The following is a 20878-nucleotide window of genomic DNA, read 5'->3' as shown; positions in this document are numbered from 1 at the left end:
GCGATGAAGAGAGCCGAGTGGAACGCTTGCTCCGTCCCGTTCGTCCTCGTTGCGAGTGTGTATCCGAACGTGCCTAGTTTTTGTTTGTTTGTTTGTTTGGCTGTACGCGTTTCCTGCACCTACACTTGCTATTGCTTTTGTTTCCATGACGTTTGCCTTAAAAATGTCTTTCGCCTGGAATTTTGGTTTTTTTTGCTGATTTTGGTTTGATGTTCAGAAAATCAATAATTAATTAAAAACGACATGGAAAACCAGATCCAAGCTTTCTGTGTTTCTATTTTAATTTTTTTACGTGGTATTGCCAAATGTATAGGGGCACCTGACTTTTCCCACCCATATGTGCTACTTCTCCAAACTGTTAGCGCACTTTTGTATCTGATGTCCATGGATGCCGTGGCGTGAAATTTAGAAAGCTCTATGAAGATCTGGTTTGCACTAGAAGAACTCGAATGTCCTACACCGAACTTCTCGACCCCCTGGAACACCTTTTAGGATGAACTCGAAGCAACCTTTTATTTCATTTTAGAAATGTCCCTGTAGATCATAAAGGGCCACCATATCTGACCACCATAGCCATGCATCAAGTGGAAGGCCTTCCCAGAAGATTGGAGGCTGTTCAAGAAAATCAACTCAGGGTCAGGTGTCCTCCATCATTTTGTCCATTGACAAGTTATTCTACTTCCTTGGAATCTCAAAAACCTCCAGAGTGCTTGTCTTAGTCTTCACAAGTGTTACTTGTAATCGCTACTCTCTGAGATGATAGTAGGAAGAACCCTGAGAGGAACCAGACTCGAGATGGAACCCATCCTCATCTTGAAGAGCCGTTCATTATAGTCAAGGTGCTTTTGAAAGCAAATGGTGATTGTAGTCCTGATGTTCCAGTGTCGCACAGAAGTGTGGTATCGAAATGTTTCGAGACTGGTTTTGTAACACGCCAAGAGATGGCAGCATGCACAGTCACAGGGTGCGCCGACCTTCATAAGTCAGTGTGCCGTAGGAAATCGTCCTGTGTACATCTGGAGCTGTGCAACTGGTGCTGTTCTGACCACGTGTGCTCTCAGTTACCCCGCCCTCCCGTGGACCTCACCCTCTTCCCGAAGATGATGATCAGCTGAAAGGGCAGCGTTTTGGCACCGTTGCGCAAAAAGCTCATGTCTCTTCAGGCTCTCCAGCGATGGGAACTTCAACAGGAGGGATCAGGTAGGTCTAGAGCGATCAGTGGAAATCGCCCTAGAAGATCTGGTTTGCCGTAAAGCAACGTTAGTAACGTAATTTTTGGCTGAAGAGATAAAACTCGAGTGGGAAACATCTTGACGCTAATGACCATTTAGGGGCACAAACGTGGAAGCTTAGTAGTGGTGGGATTTGAACTCACAACCTTTCTGAACCACTGAGCGACCCCCTTTTTCGCGTGTGAACACGTCGCTATGGGTGAAATATAAACTCAGGCGATCTGAGGGATGTTTCTGGCAAACAAATTCATCATCAGAAGGATTACACTTCGTTGGCTTTAAGTATTGGACTTTGGAAGGTCATGAGTTCAAATCCCACCATTACTAAGCCGCCACTGCTGGGCCCTTAAGCGAGGCCCTTAACCCTCACCTGCTCCAATACCATACATGTAAATATGAATAGGGGGGAAAAGTATTGTGACGCCTGACCTTTGATACGTTTTTGTTTTTTAAGATCTTTGGATGATACGAGTCAGGGTTCATGGTGGGTGTGTGTGTGCCTGTGTCCTGGACTCTTTGGGGTTTCCCAAATGGAGGACAGTCTGTCTGTCCTCAAGGCAGCTGTTTCTTCTGTCTGCCTCGTGCACATTTTTGACAAAACAAGCAAAATGATCTGTGCTTTTAAAATTTTTGCAATTTTTTTTAACGTTTCACGTGCACCATGAAGTTCTGTGTTGCGCTCGTGTGTGTGTGTGTGTGTGTGTGTGCGCTGTGTCAGCGTGAGAGAAAACAGAATGCGATGTGGTATTTGGGGACGGCGTGTGATTCGCAACTAGATCGCAAAAACTCATTAAAGGTCACGTGACCGAATCGGGGGAGGGGGCTGTCTCACAAAACAGGTTTCTTTCAATACAATAGCGAGAGAGAAAAAAAAAAAACTGAACAGACGAGAGAAAACAAAGAGACAAGAGTTTACGTAATTCATACCCGAGAGGGAGAGAGAAAGAATATAGAAAAAAGAAAAGGCAGGTCGGGTGTCCAAATACTTTTGGCTGCACTGTGTTTAAAATAAATAAATAAATGAAATAATACCCAAGACTTTACCATGGTTACCATGGTGACATACCTGCGAAAGCCCTGACCATGATTGCGAGACGATTGGAAAAAAAAATAAAAACTATAATCGCCACAATATTATTTTATTACAATATTTAAATATGTCGACAATGAAAAGAACGATCTCATTAAAAGCATGGAGAGAAAAATGATATCCCAAGACTTCCTCACGTTTCCCAGCTGATGTCCCTCTGCCGGAGGTTCGACTGCATCCTCTGGGCGTCTCTGAGAAGCTGTAGACGCTCGTGACCGGCCGTCTGGTGCTTCTGTGGTCTACAGGGCGAGACGGTACCTGTGGGAGGAGACGCCACCTGGACTCGGTTTAAACACCGCGTGTCTGCGCTTGACGCTCGCTTCGGTTTCGGCTTCTTCTTCTTCTTCTTCTTCTCCGGGCTGCTCGGGGACGGCTTTTGGACCTGAATGCGTGAAAACATGGTTACAAACGTCATCACCTCTATGATTTACGTACCGAGACAGGGTATCAGCACTCTCTTTCTGTATACTCTATAATGTGGCTCCTGAGGACCATGAACTCAATCCAGACCCCTGAGCAGATACACTGTATGGCCAAAAGTTTGTGGACACCCGTGAGCATCTCATTCGCTCTTATAATGTGCTCCACTCTTCTGGGAAGATGTTCCTCTAGAATTGTGAGATTGCATTCGCAATGGTGTAGTGAAGTCAGGAGATCTGGGGTGATGCCCCGGTTCATCCCATTGGGTTTAAGCTTTATAGGAGGCCACTCTAGATCTTCCACACGCATCCAACCCATGGAAAGCAGATCTACACAGAGCTTTGCGCCTACTTTTAGCCACATCACGGCACCCCGAGGCCTCCTCACTTCTTCAGCCAACATGAGGAACCTGACTTTCCTGAATGGCTGAATGAAATAAACAAATCTCCACAAAATGTGAGGAACATCTCCCCAGAAGAGTGAATGAATAAAGCCAAGGTGTCCAAATACTTTTGGCAAAATAGGGTGTATACAGTGTTTCTGTTCATAAAATCCTAAAATCTCGATCCGCATCATTTCACAGTCTAAACATTTCCAGATCTACAAAAATATATTCAGGAAACCCGACCGCCGGGAACGAAAGGAGCAGGAGGACGTTTACGGTTTGCTGGTGTTTGCGGAGTTTGGTGATTTGGGATGCTTTCTCCTCCATCTTCCTGACCAAGCAGTCCAGCTCTCTCTCCAGATCCTCCCTCAGCTGGCGTTGATCAGTCTCATCGATCTGCCTGACCAGCTCCTGATGTTCACTGCAACACACACACACACACACACACACACACACACACACACACACACACACAGTAGTTGTGATTAGATTAGTTTGCATGCGTTTCAGTTTATATCCAAACTAAATGTTTATATTTACGTTCGTATGCGATACAATTGATATAAATCTCCCCGAATTTCTAATGAATTCCCGTGAATTCCTTTCCGACTTCCCAAAATTCCCCCGGAGGAAGTTTCCATGGAAAGTTTCTGGATAGTTTCCGTCCCTTTTGCAACTCTGCTCCTGAACCACGGACTTTTAAGAGAGATTTTACATGTCGGATCTTTTTCTCTCATTTTCCTACACTGTGGGGCCAAAAGTATCCGGACGCACAACCCCACCCCCGAAGCTCAAGAAACAAGAAGATCTTCTTTCCAAGGGGTTGGATAGTGTGTGGAAGAATTTCAGTGTCCTGCTATAGAGTTTCAAACCCTATTGAACACCTTTGAGGCAGCCCAGGATCCTCACCTACATCAGTACCTGACTTTCCTAACCCTAAAATCTTGTAGAACATCTTCCCAGAAGAGTGGAGCTGAATAAGCTAAGAGCAGAATGGGAAGCTAAAAAAAAGCACACAGCAATATAATCAGGTGTCCACAAACTTCTGCTTATACATATATAGTGTGTGTTTCAGGAATTGCTCGCGTTACCCACAAGCTCATGTGCCCAAGTTCGTCCTGTAGCGCTAGAAGAAGTTCAGAAAGGCTGCCCATAGCTGCAGCTCCGTCGCTCGGGGATCGTTTCTTCTGCACAGACTGCGTCCTCTCACACACCCGAGGCTGCCTGGTCTTGAGGAGATGCAGCACGCTCTGAACGTTGGCGTTGACCGAGTGACTGGGGCTTGTCGACTGTTGCAGACAAAAACACAGTTTAGATTAATAATAAGGAATAAGCGGATCCTTTCTAAGCACCAGTTACTCACCGTTCCAGCTACAAAAGGCATCCTCTTGGCTTTGGGGACGCATTTGGGGACGTCTGTATTAACCGGTTTCTGAAATAATGATTTGATTACCAAAAAAAAAAAAAAAAAAAAAAAAAAAAGTTAGAATAATTCTCATAGCAAAACAATTTTCTATTATGTTGGAATAGAGCACCATCTAGTGGCGAGTTGGGAATAATGACTCCTAACTACCTTACTCTTCTCTTTGGCCGTCTTTTTTTTTTTGGGTTTCACTTCAGCGGCCGAAACGAGCAGGTTCGCCTCGAGCTCTCTCTGTAACTGTAAATGCAGAAAAGCTCTTCACGTCTACAGCAGCAGAAGCTCCGTTCAGTGGAGCTCATTATAAGAGCGAATGGAGAAAAAAGAAGCACGTAGCGATCTAATGGGGAGGTGTCCACAAACTTTTGGGCGTATACTGTACGTGTTCAAAGCTCAGAGTTGATTTAAGCTCCTGCTAATGGAAAAACAGATTTGATGTGAGTTACAGCTCAATCGTGTCCTTTAACCTGCTCCTGGGCTTTTGAGAAACTGAATTTGATTGTGGTGGTTCCATACCTCCTCAGCTTTCTCCTGGACCAGTTTGCGCTCGTGTTCCTCGGCGAGTAACCTCTGCTCCAAGAGCTTGATCTTCCTCTTGAGAAAAGACAAAAGTGCAGACGTGACGAATTTACAATCGTTACAACTCAGTTCTCCGCAGGAAACACCTCACGTGCTCTTTCTGACTCTGTATGGCCAAAAGTTTGTGGACACCCGACAGTAAGATGACTATGTGCTTCCCTTTTTTTTTTTTTTTTTTTTTGGAGCATCCCATTCCACATTTAGTCGCACTCACTTTCCCACTCTTCTGGGAATATGTTTCACTAGATCTTTTGGAGATTTCTACTATTTTATTTGTTCCAATTCATCCCAGTAGGGTTGGAGCTCCGTAGCAGGTCACTCGAGATTTTCCACACGTGAACACATCTAACTTGGTGATGACAGTTTGGAGAAGAAGCACATATGGGTGGAAAAGTCGGGTGTCCCAATACTTTTGACCACACAGACAAAACACCTCAGAGAGAGAGAGAGAGAGAGAGAGAGAGAGAGAGAGAGAGAGAGAGAGAGAGATCTATACCTCTGCCTCAGACTGGGTCATGGTAAGCTTGATGCACTCCTCCTCCAGTTTCTGCAGTTGAGTGTGGATCTGTGACTCAGAAGGTCTGGACTTCTTCTGCTGCACACAGTCCTACAGGAGAACACAAAAAAACAGTGTAAACATTCTGAATTATAAACGAGAGCTTAAAGAAAAACATACTACACTGCATGAATGGATGGATGGATGGATGGATGGATGGATGGATGGATGGATAGCAAGCATGAATGGATTGATAGATGGGCAAATAGCATGGATAGATGAATGGATGGATAGGTGAAGAGGATGAATTGATGGATGCACCTAAGTATATATAGATTTAGAGGATTAATGGATGGAGGGGTGGATAGATGGAGGACATGTATGATCAATGAATGAAAAGCATGAATAAATGAATGTATAAATAAAGAGCATGGATTGGGTGGATGGATGGAGAGCATGGATGAATGAATAGATGGGTAGATGAATAGTTGGATCGATAGACAGAGAGCATGGATGAATGGGTGGATGGATAAAGAGCATGGAGAGATGGAGAGCATGCATGGATGGATGGATGGTTGGTTGGTTGGTTGGTTGGATGGATGGATGGATGGATGGATGGATGGATGGATGGATGGATGGCATGCATGGATACATGAATGTATGGATGGATGGATGGATGGTTGGATGGGAATCATGAATGAATAGGTGAATGTATAAATAGATGGCAGGCAGACATGCATGAATTGATGGATGGAGAGATGGAGAGAATGAATAAATGGATGCGAGTGTGTGATTACTGCACTCAGTGTGTTGAAGCGATGTTTTTTTTCCACCTCTCTCCCTGCTGCAGCGATCTTCTCTCTCTGCGCGCTCTCCACCATCTTCCTCATGTATTCCAGCTGTTTCTCCAACAGAGAGCACCGAGCTTCTGCAGAGTGTAACTGAGACCTCAGCTCTTCATCAGCAGAGAGAGAGAGAGAGAGAGAGAGAGAGAGAGAGAGAGAGAGAGAGAGAGAGAGAGAGAGAGAGTGTGTCGTGGAGACTGGAGTTGGAGAACATATCTGTATATTATTATATAGAATAAAGAAAAACCTTTTCTTCTCGAGGTTTCTTCTTCTCTGCTCTCCAGCTGCTCACTGCTTTGGTTTCCGGAGCCGAACTGACGAGCAGCCTGAGCAAACCTCTCCACGTTCTTCTCTGCCTGCTTACGCTCCAGCTCCAACCTCCTCATCTTCTCCTGCAGGGTTTTCAGAGCTGCGATCACTGCTGTTAACACACACACACACACACACACACACACACACACACACACACACACACACCAGCCTGTTAATACCAGTGAGATAAGAAATGTAGATGACATCTGACAAAAAAAAATAAGATGAGAAGATGGAAGGATGCATGGATGGAAAGAGCGTAGGTATGAATGGATGGATGGTGAGATGAATGAAGAGCATGGATGGATAAATGGGTGGATGAAGAGAGCATGCATGTATCAATGAATAGAGAGCAGGGATGGATAGATGGATCGATAGAGAAAGCATGGATGACGTGGAGGATGGAGTGAGGGATGGAATGAAAAATGCATTGATGGACAGAATTGGATGAATGGCATGTGCGTGTATGTATTGATGGATGGAGAGAGCATGGAGGAATCAATGAATGGAGAAAGCATGAGGGATGGATGGATGGATGGATGGATGGATGGATGAACCAGTTATTAGTTAATGCTCATCACTGCAGATCAGATGAGATGAGACCAGTCTCCTCACCTCTGCTCCCAGGGTCAGGCTCTGTGTGAAGTGTGTGTGTGCAGACGTTCCTCAGGTTCCTGCTGGATTTCTCCTGGTGCTTCTCCATCGGCTGGGACGGAATCTTATCCGGGGGCGCATAATAGCTTCCAATGTAGCTGTGTTTGGAAGGAGAATCCAGACACCAGGCCTGAAACCGAGGGACGAGAAGAAAAACATGACACTCATGAGACATTTATTTGGTCACGTGACGCCGCCCCCCCTCGCAGCTTTCATTAGATCACGTGACAACATTTATTATAAACTGCTGGAACTATTTATTTCCAGTCGTATTGCTATAAATATCCATTTATTTAATATCAATGATTTAATTCAGCATTACAATTTTTCAGCAATGTTTAGCATTCGATGTTTTGTTGCTAGCTAGCATGACGCGATGCTAGCTAGCCGAATCCAACCGTCAAAAATGTAACTTTTTTCAAAGCATTATAAATCTAAAAACTAAATAAAAACATGGTAAATATTTACCAAATCTCGTAAATGGTTCATGACCGATGAACCTCGCCGTGTATCAGATAAATAAACTTCTGTAAATAAACTCCGGGCTAATAACGGCGTCCTCCGTCCACAGCGATTACACCGGATGTGTTCCAAATGGCGCCAAATCACTAAAACAAGTGCCCTAGATAGGGTGTGATAGAACGGCTTCTCTGGCCTATGTAGTGTACGTGTACAGGGAATGATGCGTTATTTGGGATACATCCCCCAACAGCTGTTTTTGACACTGGTACACGGTACAGGTTTAAATTTCCCTCTTCCTCTGCCGCATGAAAGCACTTCCGGTGCAGATCCAAGTCTTTTATATTATAATTCAGATCGTTTGATTTAATTCCAGCAATAAAAACTGCTTTTTGTGTCCCCAAACAACTCCTAATTTTACTAAGAATGTGCTGGATAATATCCTTTTATTCTTTATTTGCTTATTCCTATAATAATCTCCTCCACTCTTCTCAGCAGGCTTTCCACCAGCTTTTGGGACTTTGGAAATGAGTCTTCATTCATCATTAGTCACATCAGGTTCTTAATGTTGGAAAACAATTCAAAATTCCATCGCAATTGTTGCGAAAGCTAGCATATTAGTTGTCCTAATGGTTTCTAGTCCAGTTTATATCAACACATGGTTCAAGTTCTTAATGGTATCAGATATAACATACCACGACCAATAATTAATATTAAATGACCAATTGTGACCCACACACCATTAAATCATTGTGATCAAACCACAAAAACAAGTCTTAATGGTGTCCTAATGGTGACACCAACATGTGATTCATGTCACCAACAGAAGGCAACAAATAACCAGTAGTGACACCCACACCATTAAACCAGTATAACCTATCCAAAGAATCCATTACTGGAATCTGGTGTACTACTGGTTCCTAATGGTCTCCAGAAGATCTGTTTTTAATGGTATCCGATTTACTCAACCAGTAGACACCCACACGCCAATAAACCATAATTACTGATCTATAGAAACCATTACAGAAATACAATGTCTTAATGGTGTCCCTAATGGTGTCCAGTTCACGGTTTAAAATGTATCACTTAATCAACAGAAGGTAACAAATGACCACTAGTGACCCACACACCATAATATCACTATCATCAAACCATGGAAACCATTACAGAAAACTAATTTTGCCCTAATGGTGACCTAATGGTGTCCAGTAGACACCAACACATGGTTCATGTTCTTAATGGAGACTTTATGGTGTTTTAATGTTTCCAACATGTGATTCTTAACAGTATCAGGCATCACATGCCACCACTATAACCAGACCCATTACATTTCCCATTAAACCAGTACAGCTTTCATTAAAAACCATCACGAGCGTTTTCTTCTCATTTGCACTTTTATTTTCGGCACTCACGTCTGTTGATCACGTGGCGCGCATTTGTACGTCAACGAGACGGAGGTTCGGGATAAACAAGTGCTGGTGGGGCTCCTGAACCCTCCACATTACACCACATTACAATCCTCACACTTCCGAGCAACGCCTTTTCCTCACTCTGATTGGTGCGCTTCTTTTTAAACCCCGCCCATTCGCCGTAGACCGGCACGCTATTCGCGGAGGCGCTTGTCAATCACGTGTTTGTTAAATTCAAATCGCCCCACATGGATGGACACTCCTCCTCATGTTCCTCGTCCTGTTCCTCCTCCTTCTACTGCTCCTCCTCCTTCATCTCCTGCTCCTCCTCCTTCTCCTGCTGGGCGCTTGCTTCTTCAGCTGCCTGGACCGCAGAACCGGAGAACGTGACGAGGAGGAAAAGAGAAAGAAAGGAATAAATGCAGTGAATGCATGTAAGTGATGACTATTTGAAGGATAGAAAGGAGGCATTGTCAGGATGTGTGTCTATTCGGGTGCGTTGTAAAGAGGGAAGAAATGGAACACACACACACACACACACACACACACACACACACACACACACACACACATTCATGCATATGTTCTTTTATGTCATCTTTATTATAGACATGAATAAAGCAGTGTTCAGCAGTTACTTGCATGCAGGAGGGTGTGTTTTTCTCATGTTCTACCAGAAAGCTGTGAAGATCCTGAGCTTGGGGATGTTATGTCTTTAGGAACTTGCCTTGCATTGCTGGAACATCTACATTTCTCCTCGCAGCTCACGTCTTAAGAAGCTTGGGAAAAACCTCGGAACGATGGACGTGAGAGACGGAGCGGCGGTGTGGGAAACCCTGGCCAGCCGGGACTCGTGTTCCAGACACGCAGCCATGGAGCACATTGAGCAGGATGTGAAGAAGAAGGTGGAGAGTATCGGGCCGATTCTGAAGACGCCATCATCGACGTCTCCTGGCAAGGCAGAAGATCTGAACTGCGTCCTGGCGCGCGTCCTCATGCTGTCCAAGAGGTGTCCTTACGAAGACGTGAAGGAAAGATGCATCTGGTTGCTCCGCAGCGTCCAGGTGAGATGGTTTGCATCTCCAGTTTGATCGTTTCTTCCTTCTATGATTAACATCCGCTGATTTCAAGGCATTTCCTCAGGGTTTTTTTTTTCAAACTGGACGCGGTTCTAAGAACCTTTCAGAGTCTTCTCTTTTACAATCGAAGGAACCGATCACCTTCGTGTTCCACATCTGGATTTAAAATGGTCCACCTTGAGACTTGACTTCTGATCTCGAAATCTAGGTGGCATTTCGTTGTATGTTGGTGTTGGGATCATCTTTGGCAGCACGTGTGTGTGTGTGTGTGTGTGTGTGTGTGTGTGTGTGTGTGTGTGTGTGTGTGTGTGTGTGTGAGCTTGGAATAGCGCTCCACAGGGGAACAAGGTTCGCCTTTCGTTTCAAAAGACAGGATCAGTAGGTCTCCTTTACTTCACCAGACCTTCACATGGACATCTCCAGAAATCCAGGAAGTGGAAATGTGGGTGTGTGTGTGTGTGTGCGTGTTCAGATGTTTGTAGGCACCACACTGTCCTCCAGGAATTAGCACGGTATTCCTACGGCAGTTTTCGGCATCTCAAATCGAAGCTACCGTGTTTTGTGACATCATAACACTCGAGTATACTTAAGCCACGCCCCCCTCAATATTATCCTCGCTCTCGAGCTTCTGTCCTAATTAACACTGCCGTGTGATAACCCTGACACACACTCCACAGCCTCCAGAACCCACACACACATTTTTTAGGAATGACAGGACGTTCGCTGCAGATCTTTTGTTCGCCGTGACCTTTTGACCTTCTCTGCTTACTGTAGAAGCATTGAGAAGTCTGGGATATGAGGGATTAGAGGATCACACACAAACCCGGACTGCTGCACACTGTGTTGCTGAGAAAATACGAACTTTGGCCGACTAAGCACTGCTGCAGCGCACACACACACACACACACACACACACACACACACACACACACACACACACACACACACACACACACACACACACACACACACAGCGCTAGCACACATGCCCAGATACACAGTAGGATTATAGCCAATTGGATTTTCTGCCAAAAAAAATAATAGTTGGAAAAGATCTTTTGTCAGTAAACGAACTCCGTCTCAGTCTTTTGCAAAAGTATTTGCTCCCCTGCAACTGATCAGATTTCTTTTAATTATAATAAATGCGTAACACACACAACATCTGCAATTCCTGTCAGTGTTTACTACAAACTCAAGTATAAATGCATAACAACACAGCAAGTCTTATTTACAGGTGTATTAGAACCTCCAGACCTTCTCTTCACACTTTCATATATCTCTACACACCTCCAAACATCTCACTACATTTCTACAAAATTTCTAAACATCTCACTACACCTCCCTGTTCCTCACCTAGCCTTCATATATCTCAATACACCGCTAAACACCTCCAAACGTCTCTATACATCTCACTACACGTCCCTGTTCCTCACCCGATCCTCCATACATCTCAATACACCTCTAAACACCTCCAAAGATCTCTATACATCTCACTACACCTGCCTGTTCCTCACCCGATCCTCCATACATCTCAATACACCTCTAAACACCTCCAAAGATCTCTATACATCTCACTACACCTGCCTGTTCCTTACCCGATCCTCCATACATCTCTACACATCTCTAAACATCTCACTACACTTCCCTGTTCCTCACACAACCTTCATATATCTCTACACACCTTCATACATCTCTACACACCTCTAAACATCTCACTACACCTCGCTGTTCCTCACCCGACCTCCATACATCTCTACACATCTCTAAGCATCTCACTACACCTCCCTGATCCTCACCTGACCTCTATATATCTCTATACATCTTCAAACATCTCCATCTATCTCTACACACCTCTAAACATCTCATTACACCTTCGTTTTCCTCACCTCACCCACTCATATCTCTTCACACCACACCACATCACACTGAAGATCAAATGAGCACCAAATCTGTCCAGAAGAATGGGTGAAACCCCACACTGTATGTGGATCTGCTAGGAACTAAGCTGCAGCAGAAGGTGGTCCTACCTAACACATACCCAAGCAGCACATTATATTATCAAATTGTGTGTGTGTGTGTTTGTGTTTGGATGTAAATGTGGATCTAGGTAAGCTTCGTGCTGATTCATGACAGGACATGGGGGTTTTGGCTTCAGGGTTTTGAAGACCAAGGGCACTCGAGCAAACATACACACTGGAAGGACGCTAATCATAACAATGAGAAGTGTGAGGGTGGGTGTGTGAGGTGTTTAAATCAGCTGTAGGCCAGGTAGAGTTGAGCGATATGGAAAAAAATATCAATATCACGATACTCCAGGATGTTCCACTGATGGTCACTACACAACTGATCAGATTCAAATCCAGAAGGAGATACCAGGAGATATGTAGATTTTCTATGTGGATCGATTTCTCCTCGTTTCTCGAGCGCCGCCGCTGCTACGTGAACACGACGTATCGCGACACTACGGAGGCCGAGACGCGTCCTGAGAGTCACATAGAATACAGATTTACATGGCAGAGGTAGAGCTGTAACTTCCTGCAGACACAACTGGAAAAGAGCGTCTGGTTTTATTTTATGAAAGGGGAGGAAATTTATGAAAGGGGATCGCAATAGCGGTGAATCGGATCGCGTCGCATCAGTAGCTGCTTTATATGTTTCTTTAGTTTATCGTTTCGAAGGCTATGCTTCAAGTGAGTGTGCCCTCTGGTGGCTCGGGTGGAGAATGACCTATTCGTGATAATATGGTACGCCACTGTCTTGGGTAAGAAATTTCTGCTGCTCTTGTAAATATTTACAGCTTTCATAATAACGTAAGAAGATTTTAGACGGATTTTGTTATATTATGAGGGCAAAAGTATCGGGACACCTGACTTTTCCAGTAACTGTGAAGATGAACTCCATGAAGATCTGCTTTTCATGGCTTGGATGTGGGTGGAAGATCTTGAGTGGCGTATCTGCTATAGAGCTCCAACCCTAGTGGGATGAATGTGAACGCCACACCAGGCCTCTTTACCTACATCAGTAACTGATTTAACTAAGTGGCCGAAATCTCCACAAAATCTGGAGAAACATCTCTAAAGAGTGGAGCTTCTTATAGGAGTAAATAGAGTCAGGAGCAAAACAAACATCTCCAGCTACAGATTCGATTCCCAAAAATAATCCCCACCACACCCCACCCTGCTGATTCCGGCGGTATTCAAACACGAGGGTGTGAAAGCGTCCCTCAGGCTGAACTTCTGACCCGCATTCGATAGCTGAAGACGTTTCCATTTCTCTGTTCTTGAAATAGCTGAAGGGTTTGCACTGGGTCAGTTTAGGGTGTGTGTGTGTGTGTGTGTGTGTGTGTGTGTGTGTGGCTTGTTGTTGGTTGCTTGGCATCGCTGTAGGGCTAAAAAAGCATTAAGCACCATTCCTGGCACACACACACACACACACACACACACACAACATGAGAGTGACTGGAATACAGAACGAAGGTAGAGAAAGAGTTGGAACCCTCCCCGATACGTTCTCCTTCAACAGCCTTCATGGAAAACCAGACGTGACCTATATACTGGGTACGGCCAAAAGTTTGTGGACACCCGACCGAATGATTGTCTTCTTTCTGAACGTCCCGTTCCACATGTCTTTCTTAACTCCAATCACTCCCTTGGGAAAAGATGTTGTTCTAGATCTTTCCCGAAGGTTCTAGATCTTTCCCGAAGGTGTTCAATAGGGTTTTTGAAGTGAACAGCAGGGGGCGGTGTTGCCCTATTGTGGCTAGATTGGAAATTTCCACCAAACGCTTGACCATGAATAGGCTTGTAGACTTTGTAGTGTGTGTGTGTGTGTGTGTGTGTGTGTGTGTGTGTGTGTGTGTGTGTGTGTGTGAGTGAGATTGGGGGGTGTGGGGGTCAGTTTATTTCATGGAAATCTGTCTGGACAAGAAACTACATCCTAGACTCCGGTCTGGCTTTTTGCGTCTAGACGGAATTCTTTGAGTTTTCTCTTTCAAATTAGGTTTTTGCAAGAAAACGCTCCGAGCCAATCAACAAAAGTGGGCGGAGTCTACTAACAATTCTACCTTACTAATCCCCATTAACCTCCTCCATGTTCTTTATTCCGTCAGGCTCAGGTGCTTCGTCTGCGGCCAGGTTTCGGCTTCTGCGGCCTGTGAGTCACGTCCGCACGTCCCGCAGTTCATACGTGCACCCAGACGCGAAGTAGACACGCCACAACACTTATCACACGCCGTATCACACCACCAGCTGTATTAATTTATGCGCAACTCAAAACAAGACCAAAAAAAAATAGAAGACACAAAAAAAGATGAAGTGAAAGCAGTAAAATAGGAAACGGATGTGGACGGGGTGCGAGATGGAAACGGACGAGCTGCCGAACTGAACCGGGTAAAAAATAGGAGCAGGCATGAAACCCAGATCCTGAGCGATGCCAAACAAACCACACGTGTGTAATAAACGACAAACAAACAAGTGATCAGTCGTCTGTATCATTTGGGCAGGACACCGGGAGGGACACTGGGAGGGACACTGGGAGGGACTGCAGGCCAGAAAGCGTGTAAAAGCGTCACGTCTCTCTGACACAGGGTGGGGGGTGGGGGGGTCTGTTTTTATTAGTTTTCTCCTTTTTTAAGTGTTGCTTTCTGAACCACTCTCTATTTCTGTCTTTCTATTTCTGTCTGTCTCTCTATTTCTGTTTCTCTATTACTGTGTCTTCATGTTTGTCTGTTTCTCTCCAACTTTTTGTTATTTTGTTTTCTTGCTCTCTATCTCTTGTTTCTCTCCTTCTCTCTCTTTCTCTCTCTCTCTCTCTCTCTCTCTCTCTCTCTCTCTCTCTCTCTCTCTCTCTCTCTCTCTGTCTGTTCTTTTGCTCGCTTGCTGTCCATCTCTTTTCTGTCTCGATCTCTTTTCTCTTTTCATCTGTCTATCTCTCACTTTCTGTCTCTCTTTCTTTGTCTATCTCTATCTTTCCTTTTGGTTACTTGCTATCTATCTATTGTCTCTCTTTTTCTATTTCTCTTTATATCTCCTGTCTCTCTCTCTTTTCATCTGTCTCTCTGTTGAACACTGACTATCTCTCTATCTGTTTCTCTTCTTCTCTCTGTCTTACTCTCTTCTTTTGCCTATTTTTCTTTCTGTCTTTCTGCCTATTTGTCTTTGTGATTCAAAGCCCCCTCCCCCCCCCCTCTCTCTCTCTCTCTCTCTCTCTCTCTCTCTCTCTCTCTCTCTCTCTCCATCTCCATCTCCATCTCTGGTCATGAGACATGTGCTTTAGTGAATCTCTCCTGAACTCTCTGACCTGGACCGTTCTCTTTGCTGTGGTTTCTAAGCAGCAGTAAATGGCTTATAAAAGACCAGAACATCACCTGACCCTTCAGTCCTCATGCCCTTATACTGTGTGTGTGTGTGTGTGTGTGTGTGTGTGTGTGTGTGTGTGTGTGTGTTAGAGTGGATGGGTAGTTATGGTGGTAGGTGGGGTTAAAATGGATGGTAGTTATGGTGGTGGGCGGGGTTAGAGTGGATGGTAGTTATGGTGGTGGGCGGGGTTAGAGTGGATGGTAGTTATGGTGGTGGGCGGGATTAGAGTGGAGGGGTAGTTATGGGGGTGGGCGGGTTTAGAGTCGATGCTAGTTATGGTGGTGGGCGGGGTTAGAGTGGATGGAAGTTATGGTGGTGGGCGGGGTTAGAGTGGAGGGGTAGTTATGGTGGTGGGCGGGGTTAGAGTGGATGGTAGTTATGGTGGTGGGCGGGGTTAGAGTGGATGGTAGTTATGGTGGTGGGCGGGGTTAGAGTGAAGGGGTAGTTATGGTGGTGGGCGGGTTTAGAGTCGATGGTAGTTATGGTGGTGGGCGGGTTAGAGTGGACGGTAGTTATGGTGGTGGGCGTGGTTAGAGTGAATGGTAGTTATGGTGGTGGGCGGGGTTAGAGTGGATGGGTAGTTATAGTGGTGGGCGTGGTTAGAGTGAATGGTAGTTATGGTGGTGGGCGGGGTTCGAGTGGATGGGTAGTTATGGTGGTGGGCGTGGTTAGAGTGTATGGTAGTTATAATGGTGTGTGTGTATTGGGGTGGATGTGTAGTTATAGTGGTGGGAGTGTATGCGTGTGTGTGTGTGTGCGTGTGCGCGCGCGCGTGTGTGTGTGTGTTTCCATTTACGCCTGTAAAAGTGAACATTAGCATTCAATGAAAACATTTTCTGGAAACAAATGAGAGTACGAATCAATGCCGCAAGACATTGTTTAAAATCTTGAGTCATATACGCACACACACACACACACACACACACGCACGCACCGCTCAAGCAACAAGCCAAGTCAGTCAAACGTTATGACCTGAGGGTTTTTTTAAAATCCGTGAGAACGCCATCGGATGAAGTTGCACGCTAAAGTCAGTGTGACTTTCATATGTGTAGAACACACTCTTCTGAGATGTTCCACTAAATCTTGTGGAGATTTGTGTGAAATTTCATTCAGCCAAAATTCAGGTACTGATGTAGGTGAGGAGGCCTGAGGTGGTGTTCACATTAATCTGTTTAATAGGGTTTGAGCTCTGTAGCAGGCCTGTAGATCTTCCACACACATCCAACCTATGGAAAGCAGACCTTCAGAGATGGATCAGTGCACAGGAGCAAGTAAAGTTAAAAGTTCATTCTACTGCATCCAAAGAAGAACTATACAGTTGTGTTCCTCAAAATCGTCCAAATCGGTCGCTCGAATCGAAACGAATGCGCTGCTTATAAACACCTGGAACCAGAGGAACCATCCAGTTCCACTTCCCTCCAGAGTGAGACAGAGCTAATAGATGTTTTTTAATGACCTTCCTAAACTCCATAGAGAATTTCGGCATGTACATGGCGGTGATTTTCATCAACATCTCGAGGTACAAGATGAATTTGGAGAAGGAAATGAGAAACGGGAGAAAAAAAACAGCACCAGGAGATAACTGCAACAGCTTCACGATTCGTAGAGATGCAGCACAGACCTTCTCATGGACTTCATAGACCTTCTAATGGAAATAAATGTAATCTGACTGCACTATTTTATCTGTAGGTGTGATTCGAGATGTGAGGGGTTTAACGCGTCACCTCTACATCGTGCAGTGAAATGGTCTCCAAGTCATCGCTTTTAGCTACAGTTCGTCCTTCAGAAGTGAACTGATATATGATACTGCACTGCATTTTCGTCTTGGATGCGTGCCAATGTAAACAGAACGAAAGAAAGAACCGTATCGCGCACTGGGGCTTTTGTATTTGATTTTTGGATACGCACCAGTACAAATCGACAAAAAGTCATTATCATGAACGCGCCGTAAGAATGTTATAGCATTTGGGTTATGAAGGGTATTTACAGCTGGAACCCAGATTCAGCAACACAGGTTACATTTTCATAAATATCTCATAGCAGATAAGCATCTCAAGATCTTCCACTATATCCAAGCCAGATCTCCATGGAGCTGGTTTTGGGTCTTCGAGTTCAAGTGAAGGAAACATCTCATGCTACAGCATCTAAAGACATTTTATACAATTGTGTTCCTCCATAGCAGAAGAAGAAGCAGCGTACTGTATACGTCTGGAAAAGCTTCGGTTTAGTATCTCGCAGTATCCAATGTTCCTGAATCAATCCACCTCTTAATGCCATCATTGTGATGCCGTGCTTAGAGAAACCTTCAATATTCTAAAGGTTCACGAAAAAAAATAAAAAAATAATGTTTGGGTTCGACCTTTCGTCACCGACGTCCAGCTTTTCTAGTAAATCGATTTCTTTTCCTCCGTCAGTCGTTGTGGAATGAAAAAAACCACCTGTTAATTCCACATGCATATTTTGAAACTTGTGCTACAGATGAGGTTTGCGAGCTCCGACTAGACGGCCCCCGGAGTCGTCTACTCGAATCTGATTGGTTAAAGCCAAAAAGTCTGAGATTTTTTTGACCCTGGAAACACAGGCTGAAATTTGATTGGATAGAAATTTCGAATGTAGACATAAATAGATTCAAACGTAAGGCAGCGAATCTAATAGTGTTTAGACCAGTAGAGAAGGTCTTGCTGGCCCTGATGGCCCTCCACGGGTACCTGTAGTACCCTTTGTACCCTTTGTCCTCTGGAGGTCATTGGTTCCACTTGAACTGCATTTGGGTTGTTTAATGAAGAGTAATATTAATAATTCATCAGCATTCATGGAGCACTTTGACCTGCATGCGTTAATTGGGTCCTTTCGAAATATATTTTTGTGCTGTGTGTGTGTGTGTGTGTGTGTGTGTGTGTGTGTGTGTGTGTGTACGTGTGTGTGTTCTTGTCCACGTCCAGGTGTTTTTGCTTCTGTTTAGTACAAATAGTTCTTTCAGCAAGAGTTATGAGCTCGAACCCCACCCTCTGACCAGCTTACTCAATAACTGCACATGTGCATGTACGTGTGTGTGTGTGTGTGTGTGTGTGTGTCTGTGTGTGTGTGTGTGTGTGTGTGTGTGTGTGTGTGTGTGTGTGTGTGTTTCCCAACAAGCCCCCTTTTAATACAGGCAAACGTCCAGGGTGTATTTATACTCCCACATTAACGCAATACATCATCATGTAGGAGACGGAGGAGGATGGAGAACGAGAGAGCAGGAGAGTGCAAAGCAAGTTCTGTTCTTCACTCATCATCCCTCCATCCCTTCATTTCTCCATCCCCTTTCCCTCATTTCTAATTGGAGAAAAGCCGAACTGCTTTGCTGTACCGCGATTGGCTCGGAGCGGACACACCTCCGGACCTCTAGAATATGTTTGTGTGAAGAGAGGAAGAAAGAGAGGGGGGGGAGAGAGAGAGAGGGGGGGAGAGGATTCGAGCGATTGAAAGGTTGGACCCCATTCAAAAACTTCTAGGAAGAAAGAAAAAAAAGGAAAAAAAAAAACCCGGAATGATGTTTGTTTGTGAGCCTAAGTGGGAAGGAGGGAGGGAGAAAACGAGGGATGGAGAGACTAAGAGTGGAAAGCATTTTCTCCTGCATTTCATTTGTTCTTCCATTCGCTTGCTTTGTGTAGAGATTCCTGGAACTGAGGAATTCAAACAGACCTGTGTTTTTCTTTTTTTCTTGTTTTTTTCTTTACATTCGAACCCTGAAGCTCTCCATTCGAGCACCGTGGGTTTTCTTTTCTCCAAATATCTGAGAGAAAAAAAAAAACGTTCAGATGATTGACATGTTTATGAAAACGATTTGGCTTTCTGCCAGATCCTTGGGTGAAAACATTGCGGATTCAGTTCATTATCGCCGTCGCTCTAATCGCTCCCAAGTGCTTCGGTTTGTATGAGAACTTCAGAGATAAGCTTCGAAATCCACTTGACTGTAAATCAAGGAAGAAAAGTTAAGAACGTTCTGTATGGGTTCTTTTAGGGTTCGACCATCGAAAAACCTTCATGCGACGTTCCGGGAACCTTCAGAGAACGCTCCTGGAACGCTCAGGGTCGGGTGTGTCCACAAACTTTTGGCCTCATCAAGTAGCTATAGACTAACTAGATCTTAAATTATGTAAAACTATATAGAAGTAACGACTGGGTTCGTTCGGTCCCTCAAATGTCTGTAACTAAAAACGGATAATAAAACAAAAACGTGCGACGTAGCGTTGTTGTTCGTAACAGTAAAACGCGGTTGTTTAATCGTTTAAGCGATACATCTTACTAGAAGTAGGCGTGAACTAACCGTCGATGAAGGAGTCTGGGTCTGGGAAGTGGGAAAGTTAATTGACAGCCGCTAACGAGGCGACGTTGTGTTATTCGTTAGCGATCGAATCGTGACGGCGGTAACGGAAACTCGCGCAGCGACACGCCTGGTCGTGTTTTATTTATTTATGCGACACTTCCTTGTTCCTTGTATTATTAATGAAAACTATTGTAAGATAGCAAACTTTAGCTTGTGTGTGTGTGTGGGTGTGGGTGTGGGTGTGTGTGTGTGGGTGTGTGGGCGCATCGAATATTTTTTGTGTCACACCACATAAACACACCACACGATTGTTGGAGGGGGGGGTTTTGTGGTCCTCGTGGTCAACCGGTCACCCCATGGCCACGCCCCCTGGCCACGCCTTCAAGATGTGTTTGTGACATAGATGTGCCTCGGTGCTATTAACAAACTGGGAAAACAAACATGACTAGAAGTTAGCCAGCTCGAGTATGTTTTGTGTGTGTGTTGTGTGTGTGCGAGTGTGTGTTTCCCCCTCCCCCACCCCCCTCTCGCGATCAGTATCGGATTGTTTACCGATGACGGTACAAGCGCAGGCATGTTTGGCTCACGCTCGCCGAGTGTGTTTTCTTTCCCTCCTTGTTTTCTCCCCGTTTCCCTTTTTCTATTCCGCTTCCAACCTGCTTCTGCAAACGCAGCGAAAACATCGAACTCCTCCGCTAATATTAAAGATGCGTTATGTAAAATAAGAGCAATGGCTTTATAAAGCTGGTTCCATGCAGCTCTTACATTTCAGGCTGAATTGTTTTTCTGGCCCTGAAATCAGCTCCATGTTTAACACGTCTCCTTCATAAAA

The 20878-nt window shown here is 44.7% G+C and overlaps 2 protein-coding genes and 1 long non-coding RNA gene across 5 annotated transcripts in view; 1 reads left to right on the top strand and 2 right to left on the bottom strand.

Annotated features, from left to right (window-relative positions):
* Positions 1–2352: 2352 nt before the first annotated feature.
* On the bottom strand, positions 2353–9438 carry cep57l1 (centrosomal protein 57, like 1). 2 transcript variants are annotated; one of them, XM_083535724.1, is made up of 11 exons: positions 7902–9438; positions 7395–7563; positions 6715–6888; positions 6456–6577; positions 5623–5733; positions 5064–5141; positions 4701–4787; positions 4491–4559; positions 4223–4416; positions 3404–3548; positions 2353–2704 (listed from the first exon to the last, which is right to left on the bottom strand). In XM_083535724.1, the coding sequence occupies exons 1-11, from the start codon at positions 7920–7922 to the stop codon at positions 2456–2458; spliced, it is 1419 nt and encodes a 472-aa protein (XP_083391850.1). In that variant the 5' UTR covers positions 7923–9438; the 3' UTR covers positions 2353–2455. The 2 variants fall into 2 exon arrangements, with proteins under 2 accessions (XP_083391850.1, XP_083391851.1); XM_083535725.1 differs by lacking the exon at positions 5064–5141.
* Positions 9439–9588: 150 nt separating this feature from the next.
* Positions 9589–20878, top strand: part of sesn1 (sestrin 1) — a 28927-nt gene continuing 17637 nt past the window's right edge. Inside the window, exons 1-2 of one of the 2 annotated variants that reach the window (XM_083535719.1) lie at positions 9589–9735; positions 10065–10365. In XM_083535719.1, the coding sequence (XP_083391845.1) occupies positions 10102–10365 (264 nt within the window). In that variant the 5' untranslated portion in view covers positions 9589–9735; positions 10065–10101. The remainder of the gene's footprint in view (positions 9736–10064; positions 10366–20878) is intronic. The other variant, XM_083535718.1, reaches the window with a different exon arrangement.
* Positions 10740–14036, bottom strand: LOC310722918. Its single transcript, XR_014532540.1, has 3 exons — positions 12039–14036; positions 11769–11819; positions 10740–11677 (listed from the first exon to the last, which is right to left on the bottom strand). It is a non-coding gene; the product is annotated as an uncharacterized lncRNA (long non-coding RNA).

Source organism: Silurus aristotelis, assembly GCF_946808225.1.
Source record: "Silurus aristotelis genome assembly, chromosome: 29".
In the NCBI taxonomy this organism is placed as follows: Eukaryota; Metazoa; Chordata; class Actinopteri; order Siluriformes; family Siluridae; genus Silurus; species Silurus aristotelis.
This window is presented reverse-complemented; position numbering and strand designations above follow the sequence as displayed.

Excerpts from the sequence above, each read along its gene's own strand:
- cep57l1 (XM_083535724.1), bottom strand. The coding sequence starts at position 7,922 with ATGAACCATTTACGAGATTTG. Across the intron at positions 4,560-4,700 it reads CGGCCAAAGAGAAGAGTAAG|AAACCGGTTAATACAGACGT; the intron begins GTAGTTAGGAGT and ends TCATTATTTCAG. Across the intron at positions 2,705-3,403 it reads TCCGCAAACACCAGCAAACC|GTCCAAAAGCCGTCCCCGAG; the intron begins GTAAACGTCCTC and ends TCACGCATTCAG.